The sequence below is a fragment of the Eumetopias jubatus genome, unplaced genomic scaffold (assembly GCF_037043125.1).
Source record: "Eumetopias jubatus isolate StellerSeaLion01/CBP00866 unplaced genomic scaffold, mEumJub1_p1.0 scaffold_15, whole genome shotgun sequence".
In the NCBI taxonomy this organism is placed as follows: Eukaryota; Metazoa; Chordata; class Mammalia; order Carnivora; family Otariidae; genus Eumetopias; species Eumetopias jubatus.
The window spans coordinates 25,995,181-26,016,771 of record NW_028274821.1 but is presented as its reverse complement, the minus strand read 5'-3'; the positions used below and the strand labels follow the sequence as shown (position 1 = coordinate 26,016,771).

The window sequence follows — 21,591 nt, the reverse complement described above, 5'->3', positions numbered from 1 at the left end:
TGATGATCTGCTTCAAATCTATCTAGCGCTCCATCTAGCATTCTTGAACTTAAGTTCTAGACCCTTCTCTGTCTGGCCCATTCTCTCCTGAGGCAAGTCCTAGGTCTGTCACCAGATATTTTTTGTTTGGATTGTTGAAATTTTGGGGCTGAGCTTTATAATCCCCTAGAAGAGTATTTCTCCACCCTAGCTGCACATTAGAAACACCTAAAGAATTTGGGGTAAAAAATGCCTATTTCTTGCCCCACCTTGGACTAAAGGAGATTAGTTTTTTCAAGGTGAGGCTTTGGCTTCTACATTTTTCAAAGTTATCCAAGTGATTCTGACCTACAACAAAAGCTGAGAAGAATTGCTCTAATATTTACCTCGCCAGAAAAAATAAAACTATGTGAAGAGAACCCTCATCTCAAATAAAGAAAGAAAGCTTTGAGATTTCCAAGGAAGATGGAAGACTGAACAGGTGCATGGAGTCTCCCATCTTGTTCTGAACACGTACATATGCTTGATAAACTCTAACAGAATGGGAAAAAAGAAAAAAATCTCCCCAAGCCAAACAAAACTGAAAGCTAAATTAAAGTCTTGGAGGTAAAGCTTTGTGACCTAGTGGATAGGGCGTCAGGGAGGTGGTGGGCTTTTAGGGATGGCTCTGGTGTTCCTGATGCATCTAGCCTAAATGCAAAGCTCCTCAACTCTGGCACCAGCACCACTGGATGGTGATAAGCAGTAAATTAGGATATTTCTTGGGGATCAATAAGCCTTGAGATCCATGGCTTACCTGAGAAAAAAGAGGCATACCCAGTAATTGTTGAGATTGATTTTGCCCATGTGTGATGTGGACTTGAGTCAAACATAAACTGATTTAAAGGAAAAGAAGAAAGTAGCATTTCCCACACTTGGGTTGGTATCTACAGATCCCTATCTCTTATAGGATAAAAGGCTGTTGCTTGTCCATAAGGAGGTGGTTTACATTGTCTGCATGGCAATTAACTTTAAAGTCTGTGTATAGATGTGATGTGTGTGTACAGGTTAAATCGAGCCTCTACACTAGAAGTGATTAGGTATCATGACATATATAATGATATACAGATATCCTATAGCTGACATAAAGCTGCAGTGCCCATGTGAGAAATAACTTGAGTAGTTAATTGGTAATTTAAATATTGTTAATTAGCATAAGGGGCATTAGAGGTTTTTGTAGATATATGAAATGACTGGTTCTGAAGGATTTATTAGAGGTATGGTACAAGCGCCGTCCATCCCGCATGAAGGAGGCAAAAGAATCTGGCAAGCCTGGCTTTCTCATGCCAGAAAGGCAGCTCCCTGGGTCTTATGTTGTCCCTCCCTGTCACCTGATCTGGACGTAGGCCAGATCTTCATGTATCATGGCATCTGCCTTGGAGTGTGACTTCCATGCAAGGACAGGGAGGGGGAGTTTCCTGGCCTACATAAGCAGGCTTGTGATCTTGATGATATATCATTGCTTGTTTGTATGAGTCCAGTCTGAAGCTTGCATTCATTGTAAAAGACCATCTGCAGATGGCGGGGGCGGGGGCGGGGTAGTTAGTTGTTAGATAGCCCTCACTATGGGAGCCTACCGCAGAACCCGACATTAGGGAAATGGCCAAATGTGCAGGGATCTTATTGCAAAGTAGGTTCTAACATCTCCTTAAGCCTCAGAACCCCATCTTGAGGTGTCTCCCTCCACCTGCAGACTGATGAGTGGTTGAGGGTGGGGATTAGGAGCACTAGGAAAGTACCCCAAAGACCTTGTTGGTAATGCTCAGTTGACTGTGGGTTTTGGCTTAAGGGCCAAATGCTCACCTTGCCCCTAATGACTGAAGACTTCACCCCCCATATTTAATTTCCTAGAAACTCTCTAGTCTCCTTGAACCTTGAATCTTGGCATTAGCTCCCACTGATAATCTTGTTCCTACAAGACTGGGCCATTGAGTTGCTTTCTACCAGGCCCTAAACACCAAGTCACATGGTCACACCAAACCCCACCTGCAGGCCTTCCCTCTGCTGGCCAGACACCTGCATTTCTGCCTATTGCCTGGAGTAGGAGCCCTTGAGCATCAAATTACTATCTCCCTGGCAAATAGGAAGCCCTGTATTTACTGTTCAATTTATTTTGATCAAACTTCCTGGCAAGTTTCTTCACTTTAGTGTCTCAGTTTCTCATCTGGGTATAATAATAGTACCCGCCTTACAGGATTGATTTAAGTGTTGGGTAATACACTGTAGTTGATGGTCGTCTCGAAAGATATGCCCATGGCATAAACCCTGGAACCTGTGGATGTGACCTTGTAAGTGAGAAGATGTAGGGATCTCAAGCGAAGGAGCTTGTCCTAATTATGCAGGTGGGCCTTAAATGCAGTCACACATATCCTTGTAAGACAGACTCACAGAGGAGAGGTGTGAAGAAGAGGAGGCAAGGTGACCACTAAGGCAGAAATCGGGGCAATGTGGCCACGGGCCAAGGAACATCTGGGGCCACCAGAGGCTGGACCAGGTAAGGAACAGATTCTCCCTGAGAGTCTCTGGAGGTAGTGTGGTCCCGCCAACACCTCCATCCCAGACCTCTGGCCTCCAGGACTGTGAAAGAATCAGTTTCCGTTGTGTTAAGCCACCCAGTGTGTGGTAACTTGTGAAAGCAGCCACAGGCCACTAACGCACGTGTGTAACACCCCGGCATGCCGTAAGCATCAGCGAGGTTACTCATCACAGTATTGAAAGAGTGTTGCTCCCAACAGGAAATTAGGCATCTTTAACGGTGAACTATAAGAATGTGTTTGAGGAGGAAGCAGGCAAGGGCGCTGGAAACCTTGACCTTGGGTTTGGAATTTAAATAGAGACCACTGTAATTGTCTCAACAATGGGATTATCAGAATATGGTCTGGTGGAAGTGTGGGTCTTTAATAGTCCAGATTGGTTTCTAGCTGGCCAGGTGCCAATAGGTTTAACCTTCGTCCTTTAATCCGGTTTCTTTGAGCGGGATAGACTCTCCATCCCACAGGGACTCATGATCTTATTTGGATTTTTGGACACGTTGTTTCCCTCCTTACACAATTTGAATTCCCCAAGTCCCTGCTGAGTGTTAACCTGGTCTTTTTTTACCTCAAGGAAAACATCATCCGCACCAGTGAGAGGGGCTTTCACGAGGAAGAATTCCTGAGGAGATGGATTTGGGGATAATCCGCTGCCAAGCTTTATGATCCTGAAGCCTCCACCAGGAATATTGCCCAGATGTCTCCTTTCCTCTCAGAGGGAGATGGAGGGGAAGAGGTCAGACACTGGAAAATAGGACTGAGAAATCCTGAGGAGAAGTGTGGGTGGGCCACCTGCTGGCGAGGCAGAGACAGGCTACGAGACCCCTGACAAAGCGACCCGTACATTGTTCTCCATCACTTTTTCGATTTAGGAAACACTGGTTAACCGAGAGGCCAAGAGAGGGTGGCATTTTCAATTTGGCTACTGCTCTTGGGTCTTTCTGATCCTCAAAGATGCCCCTACCCTGGGATGCCATGATATCCAGCTTGTTTCTTGGCAGATTTCTTAGGTCTGACCTGCTAGAAATCACAGTGTTTCTATCTCCTCACTCTGTGCTGTGCGTGCAACACGGTAGCCACGAGTCACATGTGGCTATTTACATGTGAACTAACTCAAACTAAGTCAAATGTAAAGTTTGGTTCTTTAGTCATACTGGCCCCATTTCAAGTGCCAACTAGCCACATTGGACAGGGCAGGTCGAACATTTGTGTCATCACAGAAAGTTCTATTGGACAGTGATGTTCCAGTTATCCAAGATAGAAGTTCAAAGTGCCAGGTTATGGAGGGATGAGCCAGGGAACTTCTTCCAAAGGCCACGTACTCTTCTTGCCTTCAACTAATGAACACTGCAGGCATCTGCAGTGACCATATTAAAATACAGACAGATGGACAGAAAAAAGACAGACTGAAAAAAAGAGCACACATGCCTTGTGAAAATGCTATACATTTTTAAAGTAATCATCATGTAACGTGTAGTGTCTCTTTTGGAGGATGTTATTTATTGTAAGACATCATTTTTATTAAATACACTGTAGTACAAGAGACTTTCCATGTCAGGTTGAGAGAAGCTGGTCACATGATTTACAAACAAAACTTTTTTTTTTTTTTTAAACACTGATATTCTGGTGTCACTTTGAAATCAGCCAAGATGCAGTGGGTCTTAGTAAAGCAATGGACCTCAAAACAGATCGCAAAACAAGAACCAGTAAGTATTAGCACAGAGACGTCACATTAAAAGGAAAATAAAGCAAATAAAAAGGGGTTCCAAATACCAGGTCACAATTTAAGGGGCAATATATCTTCAGAGAGATATTGAAATGTGTGTGTGTGTGTATATGGCCTGGATATATACAAACATCTCTCCATGTACAGAAGCAGATGCAGACAGTGTCCACATCTCTCGGCAGATTTGTAAGTGATAGGTAATGATCAATGAATGCAGGGAGCAATATTTCACAAGAATTTGGTCATTTGTCAAGGGATTACATATTTAAAATCCACATTTAATTCAAAGACCTTGTATTTAAAACATTTCCAGTTGTTTTATACATTATTAAAGCAATAGTAAGATATACAAGCTGCAAGATGTAGGCCTTTATACATTTCATTTCATTTTCTTCTATTTTTTTTTCCAGTCCAAACATGTGGCTATTAGCAGCTTTTATTATGCTTGCTCCGTTATGTTGAACGTTCAGCCAACCTTCACTCAGGATCATTTTCGTTAATGCACAGACCAAAAGAAAAAAAAAAGAAAACAAACACGGACCTGGCCTAGAATGCATAGACTTAAAAAAATGACATCCCCATGTGTTCTCGTTTCGTCTCCTGAGACGTATGTTAAGATGGCAAAAGAGTTGCTTGGTTGCTGTTGTGAATTTCACAGTGTTTTGCCTGCGACACATATACACACATATATATATATATATTTTTTTGCTTTGCTTTGTGTTTGTGATGAATGGAGCCAAAATATATATATAAATAAATGAATAAATAAATAAATACATACATAAATAAAGGTAGAAGGAGAAGGGGGACACAATGCAAAAACTAAGAATATTCAAGAACCTTTGACTTGAGCAGCAGTGATTCATTCCAGCCCCGACAATGAGAAAAAACCCTTTCATGTGTTGTCGTATTTAATTACAAATCTCTCCTGCCCCGAATTCTTTAGAATAACATTTGTTATCACAACCTGGGAGTCTCTGCATTCCACAATTATGCACTATGAAGGAAGTGCTTTAACTTCCATTAGCCATTTGAGGATTGGGTCACCGGCCATTCCCCTAGTGAGATTTTCTGTGATGGGCAAAACCGAACTCAACATTGGAAATGAAAATCCTCAAATGGGAGGGAAAAAAAAAAAAGAGAGAGAGAGAGAGCAAAAGAATTGAGGGTGTGTGTGTACGGAGTCATTTATTTAATTAGACATACAATTTAATACTATTGGCATTATAGAAGATCCAATTTGCAAAAAGGGAAGGTTAAAAAGAAACATCTGTTCCTGACCAGGGGATCTTTTGTCATGGCTCTTTGCAAAGGACAGCATTTGTACTGTTGTTGCTTTGTATTCCCACTCAGATATGGGAATTCCTAAGAGTCGTTCGCCTTGCGGTGGGGTCTTGGACTTCTCACCATTGGCCTTTGAGACACTGGGCTCCCGACATTCTGGTTCTCTTCTGGAATGCTTGGACTCTGAACAGAAGTGTAAAGGGGTCACAGTGGGACAAGGTGAGCATAACACAAATGTGCAAACAGATGACCAAAAAAAAAAAAATCAATTTTCCTTTCCTGGACCTTTACATAAGGAGATCTATTTCAGTCTGCATTCTCCTTTGCAAGGAGCCAGGGAAAGGACTCAGTGTAGTGGGATGGCTTTGATTCAGTTGTTTTGGGAAGCACATTATCTTAAATATGTCTTCCACCCATGCAGTACTGCACAGAGTTGAAAAGTGTGATGTAGTCCTACCCACATGGAGAATGGAAGCACTAACCGCAATGGGACATTAAAAAGTTTTGGTTATTTAGCAGATTTTAAGCAAATTATTCATACTGCACCCTACTTATCATTATCTCTAGTACTGTGTGCCTATACATTTATACATAAGCATACAAACACCCTGTGTCTATGTGTCTGTATATGTATAAATCAAGTATTTATAACACACATATAAATACATGAAAATACCACAGGTAGCGCGGATGTGAACACATATGTATAATATGGATTCTGATAGGATCTTTTATAGCATAGTTCAAAATGTTTTCTAAATAAGCCTGATTATGATGCTGGTTCAGTGTACAAAGATTGAGCTGAAGCTATAAGCATGATTATATATCACGATATTTCAGCTGCTTGTCATCTCACATATGTTGTTTTCTTCTTCCAACCATGTCCTGCTTTGTGAGTTTACCAGCATGCTTGCTTTCTTGGACCGTTTGTATCCTGGAGTCTCTAGCGGACAGAATCATGAACTTCAGAGTCAGAACAATTAGATTCAATCCCACTGGTGCCAGAAGCGAGCCTGGAGATTTTTAGCATGCCACTCAACTTCTCCGAGCCTCGATTTCCTCCCTTACAAAAAATGGGAATAATTGGCTAACAGATGTGAAAAGTGCCTGGAAAACTATGAAACAATTGGTAAATGGAAACAATAGTCAGACTGAGTTTGGCGAGAGAATTAGGTTCGTCCCTACTGCTGTTGGAGTTTTTCACAAATTGGGTAGCAGGCCATGTTCTGTGATCGTTACACTTCAGAACGAGGATGTTCCTTTTCTAAAAACCAAAAGAGCATGAGAAGAGGGGATGGTGGAAGAACAGCGATGACTATTTTAAGCTATTCTGTGGTTCGTTCAATCTGGTATTCTTTCAATGCGAGACGTCTCTGAAATCACATACTCTTGAGACAACAGAGAAAAAAATAATAATAATGATTAGCAATATAAATAACTGTAAAACTTTGCACTTGCATAGAACCTTTAATTTCAAGACCTTGAGGGACTTGTCAGAAGGTAAGGAGATTTTTTTTGTTTTGTTTTGTTTTTGTTTTTTGCTTTTTTCCTTCAGAGGAAAACACATTGGAATGGAATAGAATGCTCCCATCTTCTCATTTGCCTTAAACAAATCCTTGCTTTAAAACTGTGCAGCCTTTCTTGAATTTGATCCCTTAGCATATTTATCTCCTTTGCTCTCTGTTAAAATAAAACAAATAACTTGCAGCTTCTCCCCCTGCCCCCTGCCACCCCCCCTCCGCCCCGCCCCCAAGCAGCTGACCAGTCACGCAGAATGACAAATCTGTGCAGGTGTTCAGGTCATCACTGATGGAATCTAGAAAGGTTTTGTACAAATCTGCCCCTTCTTTACTGCTTCACAGAGTGCCACAGTGTTTTAACAGTACCATGGGTCCTTGATAGGATATATACGTGCAGGTATATATCATGGAGATATGGCTTTCGTTATATTGTTATGTGTATTCTGGAGGGTTTTTTTTTCACCGACAAAGAGAACAATCAACTCAGCTCCTGTGTCTCATAGGCCAGTGCAGAACTTGAAGGGACTGTAGGGTTCATCTTGTTCAACCCCCTTCACTTGACTGCTGATGCTACTCGGTTTCCTTTTGTTCTCTGTTAATTGACACTTGTTTTTTTGAGAACAGGCTCTCAAAGCCTATAAATGGAAAATAAGGTGCTCCAGGAATTAAGGGCGCAAGCAAAATCGGAACAGAGCAATTGCACCTTCAGAAACAAATACGAAATAAAATGTCCTAAGATGAATTAAAATCACTCACTTTCAATCTGTCTTGTGTTATAAAGATGTCAAGTTAGCAAAATTCCCCTCACAGAGGGTAGCAAGGTTTCTTGAGGAACAGAAATATTTTTCTTCCTTGGTAAAACCGATCATCCAAATAACTGTAAATTTCTATTTAAATTTACAACCTCTTTTCGCAAAACCCATGACTATACCCAGAAGCACACCTCCAAAGCTTGGTCTGGGCATAGCTTCCCATTGGCATACTGTGCCTGATTTTTTAAAAATTTTTACTTCTTTTAATGGAGTGGAAAAAAACAAAACAGCATACTGACAATGGAGTACACTGGGAATGAAACCTCTCTCCCAACCAGAGCCCAGAGCAGGGTCTTGGCCTGTGCACGCTGAACATCAATGTATGTGATGCCCCCAGGGTGAGGTTTCTTTTCCCTTGTGGACTGAGTCTGCCCTTTCCACAGTCCCACAGTCCGTTCGAAGTGGATGAGGACATCCAGGCTTCAGGGTCCATATTCGCTAAAACTCATCGCCACCATACGACCCAGAGACATTTATACTCAGCTAATGAACTCCATTAGCTTCCCCTAATTATATAAGTTATACCTTTTATGGATCTGCTCTACATATCAGGGGCACGACGTCTGGAGCGGTAGTTTCTGCACACAAGGTATCAATCGACGAAGACCATGCACAATTTTGCTTGCACAGTTTAAAGGACAGGTGGGGCGGAGGGGAAGGGTCGGAGGGAACCACTATCTGAAAAGTTCAATATAATGCCTCCGAATTTATAGCTTGTCCTATCTTTTCCAAGTCTTTGGCTTTCCCACCTGACCCTGAAACGACCTCTGGACAAGAATTCACCCATTTTCAGCTAAACTCGACAAAAGTTCAGTGGACAACACCTGGAAAGACAAACCAGTGCTATCACCATGACCTGCAAAGACAAGACTGTCCGGGTGTGTGATGCGCCATCTTGCGTCTCATGGAAGCCATCTTTTCTCTGTACTACACCCTAGTGTTTCTGGTGATGGGAAAAGAATAGTCCATGGCACAGAGTCCAACAGTCTTTTTACTCCTCAGAAAGCTCCTCAGGGGAAGGTGCCGAATACATTCCTCCCAGCTAACAGTCGCTGGGTTTTTCCTAAGTAGGGACTGACGCCAGCTGATCCCAATGGTTGTCTTTGTTCCTCCCATACTGTGGTTTATAATAAATCTTCTTTCTCTCTGGTTTTAATCTCCCATAGATAAAGGCTTCCCAGATTAAACACAAGTTTTCCTGTTTCATACACAGGCTTAAGCCATCCAAAAACAATAAGAACAGTAATAATAATAAATAAATAGAAGTGAATCCATAGAAACTCTCGATGTCTGTACAGCAGAAGTGACAAAGTTTAAGTCAAATATTTGTTTTCCCTTTTTTTCATCCACATCAAAGGCAGGAATACAACAAGGCATTGTTAGTTGTGGTGGGCAAACTGGAGTGTCTGCTGATATAACAAATTAGGGTTGTTAAGGCCTTTGTCTATGCAGAGTTAATAGTAATGCAGAAGCCAGATTGATTCAAAAGAAGGGGTAAGGGCTATGAAGCAAGGAAGACCAAAAAAGAAAAAAAAAAAAGACCAAAAACAAAAAAAAAAAAAGAAGAAGAAAAGAGAAAACAAAAACTAGGGAAGAAACCAAGGGAGGTGGAAAGAGAGAAAGAGACAATGCCAAAAAGAAGTTCATACTGTGTCTACGGATGGAGAAGTGCACATGGCTTCCCTCTGAAAGCCTCTCGGTGTCTTTGTTGTTAATACTGTCGGAGTGAAGAACAGCAGATTGATGGCATCCAGCGGCAGTTAAAAGACGTTCATCCTCTCGGCCCATCTGAGGAGGTGCTTTGGGAAGGATCGGTCTGGGGGAAAGGGCCCTAGCCTAGAATATCCAGGTAGACCGGAGATGCCTTGGCCAAGTTCTGAAGGAGGGTGTGGATGCCCTTGATGTTCTTCCTCATATGGGGCTCTCGCTGCCAGCACCCCAGCATCAACTCGTAGACCTCCTGGGGGCACGTTCTAGGTCGCTGCAAGACTCGGCCCTGAGTGATGCATTCTATCACCTGGACAGGACAGAGATCGAAGACAGAATCAGACAAGAAGAAAAACAAAGCCAGTAAAACAAATGTCCGTGCAAGGAGAGGGCTGCCCTAAAGAAACCCACTCAGTGTTCACTTTTTTTTTTTTGAAGGAAGAGAACAATTATTATAGGTTGGTAAATCATGGTTAATTTCATTGGTTTATATCCCTTTTTCTAGGCACACCAATGTCGTCAAACTGGTGGAGAAATGCTTTCTCTCTGTGGGGTGCTCCCACACCTCACTCTGGAATTCCAATGTGTTTCAGTCTTACTGGCCTGTGATGGAGCCTGGAACTTTCACGTCAGGGTGCTGACTGACAAGGGGACTCCAAGCTGTGGAAATGAGAGGAGTTGGGATAAAAGACAAATGTGGGCCTGAAGAGGATGTGAGGTGCCTGACCAAGAAGCTATGCCTCAAGTATAGACAATAGTTGTAAAATAATTGAAATGGGAAAATAAAACACTAGAATGTTCTAGTGAAATGTGCAAAAAAAAAAAAAGCCTTAAAACCTTATTGAATACTACCAAAAAAACTAGTTGGATTCTGAAGGTGTGGGGGTGCCACATCTGCTACAAATTTACCAGATGAGCAGCACAACGCGATCCCTCTGTCCCATCACTGGCGAGTCCCAAGTGTGTCAGCAAACACTGCTTTTCTTTCTCTAAAACTCTTAAACTCAGAGAGTGACTAGACTTTGGCCATGACATTTAGGTATAGAGAGGCCATGTGGGCGGTGCTGCTCCGCACAAAGCCACACAACTTTGTCTCCTGGCCTCCAGCTGAGGGACGCCTCTGGACGTCAGCCCTTGGGGGTCTCGCCCAGCCCACTGCGCACCTCGTTGTTGGACAGCTGGTACCAGGGCTGTTTGCCGTATGTGAAGATCTCCCACAACACGACGCCCAGGCTCCAGACATCACTTTCTGTGGTGAACTTCCTGTACATGATGCTCTCTGGAGGCATCCAGCGAATGGGCAGCATTGTGTGGCCACCAACCTGGTGGAGAGGGGGAGAAAGGAGGCATCAGTCACCCGGAAACCAAGTTCCCATCATCAGGGGGAAGAAGGGTAGAATGCAAATGAGGGGGGGCACTTTTGTCCTTCCCTTTATTTGTATTTGCTAATTCTAATTATTTATAAACACATGAGGGAAATACAATTTCTTTATAAGAAACAAGCAACAGAGACAGAGGGCAAAGAATGGTCAAAGTATTTCTTTCATATTTTTTTGCTATTCTCTCTTTCTGGTAACTAGATAGGGCAGAAAGAGATGACGATGGGGCAGATGTTCATCCTGGATAAAACACACAGACACACAGACACACACACACACACACACACACACACACACACGAGCTTCCTGGTATGAAGGTGATTCAGTCTTCTAATTAACTTTGGCCAGGAAACAAGTAGGAAGCTGTGTCCAAAATGATCCACCAAATGACTCTACTTTCTTAGCAAGCTTGGAGCTTCCTTCCACTTGCAGGTCTTAGGATGAGTGCATAGTGCTGCCTCAAATGCCCTCACACAATCCAGCCATGGGCAGGGCAAAAACGATTAGTCCCACTTTACAGATGAAGCAACGGAGGCTCACGTTGCTATGGACACAAAGAAGTCAGGTCTTCGGACCCCAAGCTTAGGACTTTGCTCCACTACAATTGAGCTTGTGTACAAAAATAAAGAGATCCAGTTTGGGGAAAGTCCATTTTATGAAAACAGTAAGGCTGAGGCATTAGATGGCAAGAGCTTTGCCACAGGCATAGGGTACTTTGTTTGACAAGGACACTTGTTTATGATTTCCGACTTCCTGGAGAAAAGTTAAGAATTTCATGTTTTGGTTTGTAGCCCATCGGGGCTCTCTGATCTTAAAACCATGATCAAATTTCTGCACAGTAGCCCTGTGGGTGCTGAGTCCCGGTTTTCACGCTGGAAAACCCAGAGCTACCAGACCAAACGTACTGCCAGATGCCTGGGCGACAGGTGACCACACAGACAGCAGGGGTTAGACCGTCAGCCCCTGCGTTCTCAGACGGATGCCCGATTACAATTGTCAGTGTCCATTTCTGACTCATTAAAGGAAAGAAATAGACTAACGGTGCCTGAAAAATGCCACCCAACCCCTGAGCCCAAGGAGCTGAGCATGTCAGGGATGTGTAACATGCTTGGCGATTTCCAGCGATGCTCTTAGCATCAAAGAAAGCTTGAGTGTCGAAGGAGGAGGGTGTCCTGCGGGGTTTTTTCCCTCCATTCTTCTCTGTACAAGCACTCCAGATCTGACAAGTAGGGACATAAATTCCTGGGTCAGGGGTGAGGTGCCCTCATATCTTTACTGTTCAGCTTTGAACACACCCCCAGCTCAGACACTAAGTAGAGGTGGGTAGCCTTCGATCAGGTTTCAATTCTGTCTCTTACTTCTCACCAGGCAGTAACAGGCAGCTATTCTTCCACGGGCACAGATATCCTTCATGGAGCTGCCTGGACATGCCTGGAGGTGATGTCAATACTTCCCATCAGGGTCAATATTCAAAACAGAACCTGTGTGGCACAGGCATTGACGGACCAGAGAGGATGCCAGTGGCCATCTCAGCACGCCATGTTGGTGCCGCTGGCCTGCTGAGTAACTGCCCGGCTCTTGACCCATGGGCCCAGGACTCTGGCAAAGGGAATGTGCCAGTACACAAGGGGTTTCCCCTGTTTCCAGATACTCCCAAGGACCAAGGTGGAATGATCTGCTCAGGTGCTGGCGGCCCACATACCAGAAGCAAGGAGAAGCTTTTGTGGCGGGTGCAGGGAGCTACACAGTGCAGAGTCCCGTGGAGTGAGAGGTCTCTGTGCAGGTTTTTAGTGAAAAAGACATATTTATTTATCTTATGGGAATATTGCAATTAAAATCCAGATTTATGATCAAGATACAGTCGGTCTGTGAGGGATAAAAAGAGAACTAGGACATTATGGACAAACACGTGGTAACCTTTTGGATACTGGGCCCTCAAAATAGTAAGAGCCAGCTCCCCACAAAAGTTCCTAGGTCAGACCTGCCAAATATGCTGTAACCTGTAACTTGCCTCGCTTCTTGGAGAGTCATGATGCACAGAGTCTTCTTAACGTGTCTTGGGAGTTTGGCGGGAAAAAAAAAACAGATTTGATTTTGTTTAACTTAGTGATTTAAACTAATTCGAATGGGTGTTCGTGGGGAGAGGGAGAGAGTCGGAGAATCGCTTCCACACGTCCAGAATCAGACAGCTAAACTCCCACTGTGGGATGTGCTAACCTAACAAGATGCCATGTGCATAGACACCGGGAATGTCATGGACAATCCTCAGTTTGCGATGTTAGAAGGTGGGTCCCAGGGCACCATTTCCTAGTTGGGTGTCCTTGACTAGTTGCTAAACCTCTCTGTGCCCTAGTTGCTCCAACTATGCGGTATAGGTAAGAATTTATACTTCCCAGGGTGATGGTGAGGTAAACATTCAAACAGACAATGTTTGTGAAAGTGCTTCGTAAATTCCAACGCACTAATGCATTCAAGGTGTCTCTCCCTTCCCGGTGAGCTTTACTATCTTATCTCCTCCATTCTGGAGACATTAAGAAGAGCCAGTGCACACGACTCTCCTCTGTGCCTCGCTGTGCAGGGACGAGTGCTCTGGGGTTCCTCCGATGGTGGCCCCGACCCTCCCCAGTTTCCCTGTCCCGTGTTGCTAATGGCCAAAGAAAAAGCTCCTGTTTCCTTTAAAGGAGAAAAAAAGATTCCACTTTTGATTTACATGTTTTCCCATCTGATCATTTGTTTTATGCTTGCAGTCTCTTTGGGACACATTTTTCACGTTAATTCTTTCAAGAGTCCCTTCTGGGATTTCACACGCGCTGTTATAAATAATGCTTTCCTTGTTCTGATGTCAAACGGGTGAGTGGTGGGAGAATCTAATAAAAGTTCAGACAGGGTTCACAAGTTTTCCAAACCCATTTAGAACATTTCTGAACATTTCTTTTGCAGGCCTTTCTCAGGATTTTGGAGCATGCCACAAAAGTAGACCAAGTGGGTGGGGGAATAGAGTCACTGTTGTTACCGATTACTGTCACATTCCAGTCACAGCGACTGGATGGCTTTTGGACTTCACAAAACCACATACTGAGTGGCCACAAACACAATGAGGCATTTGTTTTGCATTGTGCTACCTGGCAACTTGCCCTCACACCCTGGCTTCAGTATCTGTGAGATGGAATGCCATCCTAAGTATGACACGGGGAGTCAGAGTGCTGCTTCGAGAGCTGGACCTGCCACGGTGCCGGGCGGGGCTCTCCAAGGATCCAGGCGCATCAGGCGCGTGCTCAGCAGTAAACTCACCAGACTGAGCTGAAGCCAGATGGGAAATCCACGCAGCCAGGGACTTGATTTGGACTTGAGATGTTTATTTTCCTCAACCCAAAACACTGGGGACCTAGCTCCCGCTGTGCCATTAACTAGCTCAGCTGAGTCACTTCAGGTCTGGCTTACCGGTAAAATGTGGACAGGTTAGACCAGCCCTTGATTATTTTTAGCACAAAACACTGTGGTTCCGTAATCGCTCACCACCACTTGGCCACCATCATCATCCATCAGCACAGAGTCGTTCACTTTTACAAAGAATTTCCACTCAAAGAATTTCCACTCGAACTCAGTAGTTACACTCAGGGGTAGACATTGGTTTGCCTTCATATTGCAAATAATGCCCCCTAATTTCAGAGAGTTGAAGTAGCTTACGTCAGGGCACACAATAATGTCTGCCCACTGGCTGTCCGGTACTTGTTCCCACGGGTCGTTCTGTGCGTCCTGCTTCTGCAATCTCTAATACATGCCCTGTGTTCAGCCCCCAGGCCCAGTTGTGTGGTGCTTCACCCAGGCCGAACTTACTCATGCCTCTTGGAAGTCTGATCCCCTTTCCTTTCTACCTACTCCCCAAAGAGCTCCTGAAGACGAGCTCAAATCACACCATTTCAAGGAACTCTCAGTCCTGCTGCAGTCCAGTGAATTGCCCAAAGACAGTCCGGCACCCCTCAGCACAGCTCTGGCAACATGGCAGGCACTCCTTTCTTTTGCTAACAGATCACCCGCCTCAAGAAAGATGGGTGCTTCTCAGTTATATCTGGCCAGGCATGAGGGGGTTGGTTGGTAAGCTTATCATGTCTTTGAGCGGGGTTCTTATGAGTGCTGATATTTAGAGAAGAATTCTCAACACGTTCTTTCAAAGAGATCAGCATTCACTACTCTCCTATCTAACCTCCAGTAACTCTCTGAACTCCTGACAGAACCAAACTTGTATTAAATTGATAGAAACTGGCTCATCTATTTGATGCTACAAATAAGAAACATTTAGTGAAATTCATAACTTCTTAAAATTCAACCAAAAATTCTGGAGTTCACATGGAGTACGAGAGCTCCCTGAGTTGTGTGGGGAGCCCTATCCCTTCCTTGATTTGCCTTCTGTGCAGTAGACGGGGGAGGAGGGGCAGGGGTCTATGGTACTGACCTGAAACTATTTGACCTGGGGAGGAAGTCTAGAAAGATATCATAATGCATAATATGGAGGACTATTTTTCTACATTTGGTGATTAGCATCTCATATCCTCTGAAGCTGGAGAAAAAGGGCAGACTAAAGAAGAAAGTTAAAGTGGGGTGCCTGGGTGGCTCAGTGGGTTGAGCGTCTGACTCTTGGTTTCGGCTCAGGTCATGATCTCATGAATCCTGGGATTGAACCCTGAGTGGGACTCCGTGCTCAGTGGGGAGTCTGCTTGAGATTCTCGCCCTCTGCTCCTTGCCCCACTCGCTCTCTCCCCCTCCCTTTCTCTCTCTAAAATAAATAAATAAAATAAATCAATCTTTTCTAAAAGAGAAGAAGAATGTTAAGGAGTGAAGAACACAAGGACTGATGACCATCTTGGCCTCTAATCATTGCAACTTGCTTAAGTCAGTGAAATAAATCAGAACCATGTCTGAGGCCTGTGACCAAAACGAAATTCCATAGTATCTAAAATAAATCAAGTTATGGAAAATAATGGATCTTGTCTTTAAAGCATTTCAAGAAAAGAACTGTTCAGTTATTTCTTAGTGTTTGTTTCCTGGATACCTCATAATTTTGATGGTGACATGGATAGGATGATCTGGTTAATCAAAAATAACCACTATGCTCTAATTAAAATACCGAGGCCTGAGCATCCTTTAAATATACCTGTGCTCAAGGTGTTTAAGACAATAAATCCTGAAGAAAATACTAAAAAACCATTGGTAAAATTATCTTGTGTTAGTAATCAATGACTTTACTATTTTTAAATCAAATTGGACACATCTAATCAGTTCAACAACAATATTTCTTAACCCAAGGAGCGCTCTTTGGGTACATACTCTTTGGTCGCAAGGTAAATTGTGAAAATTTCCCCGTGGCTTAACAAACAATATGATTCATTTTTTCCACATTGGAAAACTAGGATTTAGGGAAATCCTGGCACTTGCTGAGCAAGTGTAGATATAAACTGGTGACCAATAGTACTGAAGACAGCTCTCCCTCCCACCACTCTTCACACCAGGAGCCTAGGTTCTTTCTCATTTTTACAAATATACAAAATATCTTTATTGCTGGTACAAGTTAATGAGGAATGCAATATCTATTTTCCTGGTGTTCTGGGAGATGAGAGAGGAGGTGACAAGCTTAGCTCTTCTCCTTCCATTGGGATGAACATACAATAAATCTACCATCCTCCTTTTTCCCTCATCATCACCTCTTCCTTCCCCTTCCCTCCTCTGCTCTTCTCTTCTCCTGTTGCTTCCATACTTCTCAGTGTGGCCCCTTCCAGGTCTATTTCTCCTCCCTTTCCTTGAGTTTCCTCTCAAATCTCTCTTGTCCAGTCCCATTCCAAAATCCCATGTTGCATTTTGTCTTGTCTAATTCTTTCATCTCCCCCAAATGTTCATGCCTGTCTCCTCCACAACTCATTCTCCAGCCGCCATGATGTCTGGTCTCCCTTCTCTGTTTAGGAGAGGCATAATGGGAGGCTGGAGCCTGTCTCCAGATCCAAAGCAAATGCTTAGCTGGCTTTGAAACCACTGGTGATTTAAAGGTGAGTAATGCTAATCTGGGACCTTCTACACTCAACTAGCTAAGACCAATGATGCCTGGGAGGCTACTTTCAGCGTGTGGTATTTAGTCAATGAGTGAGTGATAACTTGTTTGGAGGCCAAACATTTTATTCCCTTAGAAACATGCAGGCCAAAGAGCAAGCCCCATTAAGAGATGATTAGCTGTCAGAGGTTTCTGGCCACTTGAAATATTGAAGAGGCTCCTAGACCTCCTTGTCACACCCTATACCCAGCTGCTTTGCCTCAGCAGTTTCTCCTGACCTGTTCCTTAAAAATTCATGAAAGCTATAAACTTTAAGAAATAGCTGGACCTTATTTACTTATTTATTATGTGTTACATCTGTAATATGAAGTTTAAAAAAGGAGAGAGAAACAATTTACACAAAATATTCTCCTTGGAGAACCTGGAACCACTGTGGTCAGACTGTGGGCACTTTATGACCACATCCAGGAAGATCAGAATCCTTCTATTATGAAGAGTGGTGGGATGCTTCCATGGCATGTGGCTACTGAACCAGGGGATACTTCATGGGAAGAAATTCAGCCCTTCCTGCCCTGCCTAGAAGCCCTGAATGAACCCAGCTCAGGTTGAGTCAAGAGGAGCCCTGGTGACAGCCTGATCATTGTCTCCTTTACAGTGGGAACTGATTATTGCTACACCGGAAATCACTGTTACTTGTAGCCTAGAAATCTCTCATTATCTTTTACCATTACCAATGTGGTCATAGACATAAGAATTACGGATTAGTTATTTCAAGCTAAGTGTTTTTGAATTAGTCAAAGAGAGGATGTGCTGGACCCTATTGCTAACCATATCTTTGCAAATACTTTTTTTTTTCATGGTTAAATCTCTGCTGTCAGAACAAGGCAAACGATCATGTTTTGAAGGGCAAGGTCACAGAGCTAAAATTGCTATCTTCAGACACTCAGATTCTAGGTGAGCAGATATGGCAAATTCAATACAAAATTTCCACTAGAAATTGATTTTGTCTTTATTCTACCAATAAATAATAACAAAAGTGATGAAAATAACAATAATAACACCTCATGTTTGTATAATACTTTTTTGCTTTTTCTTATCATTTTCACATCTATTCATTTTTATCATTATTTTTTGTACCCCAAAATATGTTTGTGAAGATGAAATGATTGTTAAATCACTTAAATTATTAAATGATTCATTGAATTAATGGACTCATTGAATTAATTGAATCAACTGATCAATTAAAGATTAAAATTTCATATTAGAAAAGCTCTGTGGTGCCATTGTGTGATGCCATTTATATGATTTTCTTGAAAAGGCAAAATTATAGGTCTAGAGAACCCATGGTTGTCAGGGGATGGGAATTGGTGGGAGGCTTACTTTACAGGGACACAAAAGAATTTTGGGGGGTGATGGCAGTGTCCCACAACTCGGTTATGGTGGCAGTTAAGTGATTGTGTTTGCGCAGACTCAGAACTGTACACTAAAAAAGGTGAGTTTTACTGTATGTATATTATACCTCAGTGAACCTGACTTTAAAATCAATCAATCAATCAATCAATCAATCAATTTCTTAGAATAATGCTCAGTACATAGTAAATGTGCAAAAAAATACTAGCTGTTGTTGTTATGCTAAGTATTTGATTCTTGATTCTCTAGTAATCCTGTGGGGCTAGTTAGATATGATCTTTTATCCCAACTTAAAAAGTGAGGAATCTCCAGGCCCAGAGTTGAAGTGATTTACCCAAGACAAAACAGCTAAGGCATGGTAGCGTCTGCAGCAGGACCTAGATCTCCAAATGCATGGCACCCTTCCCATTCTGTCTCAAGTCTGACATGGAGTCAGATTCATAGCTAGGAAAGGCTCTCTGCATTAGTCCGCTTGGGCTGCCATAACAAAATACCATAGATTCGATGGCTAAGACAACAGACATTTATTTTCTTACATTTCTGGAGGCTAGAAGTCCAAGATCAAGGTTCCAGTGAGTTCAGTTTCTGGTGGGAGATCCCTTCTTGCACAGAGCTTGTATGTGTGCAGAGAAAAAGTGAGCTTCAGCTGTCTCTTTTTATAAGGATACTAATCCTATTGGATTAGGACCTCACCCAATGACCTCATTTAACCTTAATTACTTCTTTATGGGCTCCATCTCCAAATAGCCTCACACTGGGGGCTAAGGCGGGAGGACATACATTTAGTCCATAATACTCTCCTTGCCAACACTCCTCCTTCTGACTCCAGTACATTCTGGGAAAGCAAGAGTAGCTCTACACACTAGGAGCTGTGTAATTCTGGCCCAGAATGCAGATATGTGGTCCTTTATCAGCATCTTGATGTCCCCAAACTGAAGGTTTGACCCCACTGTTCCTTTCCCTCCTGGATAACTCTTGATTATTACCAACTAGTTCTAAAGCTTAGCAAGCGGCTTGACCTGCTGTTGTCCCACAGAAGATTCAGTTCCAGTGCAAACCTTAGGGCAATCTACCCCCCCCATCACTCTAGCCCCTCCTCCACCTGGGGTTCCCTGGGAGGGAAGAGCAGGCAGGGAGAGCAGGCAGACCCTGGACTCCCTAGTGATGTGAAGATAAAGGCAGAGGGCTTCCAGGACTCCATGTCGCCGTAAGCGACATCCCTCCTGGGTCCCGTTGTCTCCTGCTTGTGCACTATATACAATTTAAAGAACAAAGAGCCCAGTCTCAGAAGTGACTGTGGCTTCTTCTTATTTTACATCTGGCTCTAATCAGAAGCAAATTAAGTCATCTCTCAGTAAAGCATAAAACTATAGTTGCACCGACGTTTAAGAATCACATTCAAATCTAGAAGCAAAGATTTCCATCTTAATAATAAAGTGAAATTAGAAGTAACAACATATGTCCCCCTGCCTCTGATCGTCACCCCCAGCCCCATCCCACTAACTCTTATCAAACTTGATGGGGAGTTCCCTGAGGGGGTGAAGGGGAGGATGATGCTATTGGGAAGCACTAATACAGCACGCTGGCTGGAGTGTGATTCTTGTACTTCCGCATCACTCAGCAATAGGAAGTTGTATATTCCAACCATATACATTTTATCAAGCTGCCATTTTTAAATGTTCAGTGTTCCTGAGCATTTTATAGCCTCCTAAGCATTATGGTTTTAAACCCACGAGACCATCTGACTCTTTAACATTTGAGACCAAAGCACGGCACCCTTTCACGATGAAAAGCCAACAGGGACCAACATGCGCTGAGCAGAGGCAATCAGAAAAGTGGGAGCAATGTATGTTCATGTCATTGTCTGTGTTAAGATGGTTTCAGTGTGTTGGTTCGGCACCAAATTTCCAATGTGAAATCGTTTCTATGGAAATAATTCAGAAGAGCTGGTATTCCAGCTAGCTTTTACAAAGGAAGAAATCAGTGATTTGTTCACAGAGTAGGAAAACAAAACAAAAAAATCTTCTCTGTAATAGAATCAGCACTCTCCATATCAGCGGTGATTACTGTGGTTACTGCTGCCCTGGATGCATCAAGTCCAGTAAGTGGAGAGATCAGGTTTCTGGGTGGACACCATCCATCTGTCCCCCCATTAACCCCAGCCCATTAGTTAACACTGAAGACCTTGCCAGAATGTACATTCCACCATTAGCCTGAGATGAAGACTTAATACACCAGAGCCAGTTTCAGATGAATAAAGTCTTCTTTCCTCCCAGCTGCAGACGTTCATTCTAATAGAAAAACTGATGTCTTGTGTCCACGGGAGTGTAACGATAATGAGAAAGTTGCTTCCTCCAGGGAGCTCTGAATACCTACCTGGGTATCATTATGGTCCTTTTCTGCAATGTCTGTGATACATGTAGCGCATAGAGATTGTGACCTTGGTTACAAAAGACTTGTGATTTCTTATGATGATCATGAGAGCTAAGAAATAATATAAAATTAACTCTCAATCACCTATTCTGTGCAAGGCTCTGTGCTAAAGACATTGCCTTTAATTTAAATTACCTTTAATTACCTTACATTTAAAATTCATCAATCTCCCATCTCTCCAGACATACCTACAGACAAAATATACCCAAAGAAAGTGCACATGTTATGAGAACTGGGGCTCTGTTTCTCACCCAACGATAGCGGCAGCTTGGTGTTATGGAAAACCAGTGTGTTGTCACTAGGTGCTTCTCAAACCTTTCCACCAAAGCACCCCAAAACACAGAAAGAAGTAAAAGACCAGGGGTGTGGGGAACAATTGGGACCATATCTGTGGCTCCAGCCCCAGGTGCTGACAGCAAGTCTGGAATTTCTTCAAAGTTCTATGTTTCATCTTTAACATCTGATATTAATAATTGTTGCATTAGACTCCACGATGCATTATCAAAAATAATGGTTCGTCTCCAAATCATTTATGAAAATTGATGCTTTAGAAATATGGGCCATATTCATTTTGTGGCTTCATGGGTCGTCTCTGGTCTGAACACATCATCCTGTGTTCAAAGGCTACCCAGACTCTTGGTTGAGAGGCATTGGTGCAGAAACGCAAGACAGTGTGTCCACATGGGAGACCCACGAAGCCACAGAATGAACATGGGTTTGGGAGTCAACAA

The 21,591-nt window shown here is 43.1% G+C and overlaps 1 protein-coding gene across 3 annotated transcripts in view; it reads right to left on the bottom strand.

The window, feature by feature from the left end:
* Positions 1-9,722: 9,722 nt before the first annotated feature.
* NTRK2 (neurotrophic receptor tyrosine kinase 2) overlaps positions 9,723-21,591 on the bottom strand; it is a 323,649-nt gene continuing 311,780 nt past the window's right edge. For all 3 annotated transcript variants that reach the window (XM_028122271.2, XM_028122272.2, XM_088019223.1), the window contains 2 exons: positions 10,762-10,920; positions 9,723-9,908 (listed from right to left, as the gene is read on the bottom strand). In XM_028122271.2, coding sequence (XP_027978072.1) covers positions 9,723-9,908; positions 10,762-10,920 — 345 coding nt within the window. The remainder of the gene's footprint in view (positions 9,909-10,761; positions 10,921-21,591) is intronic.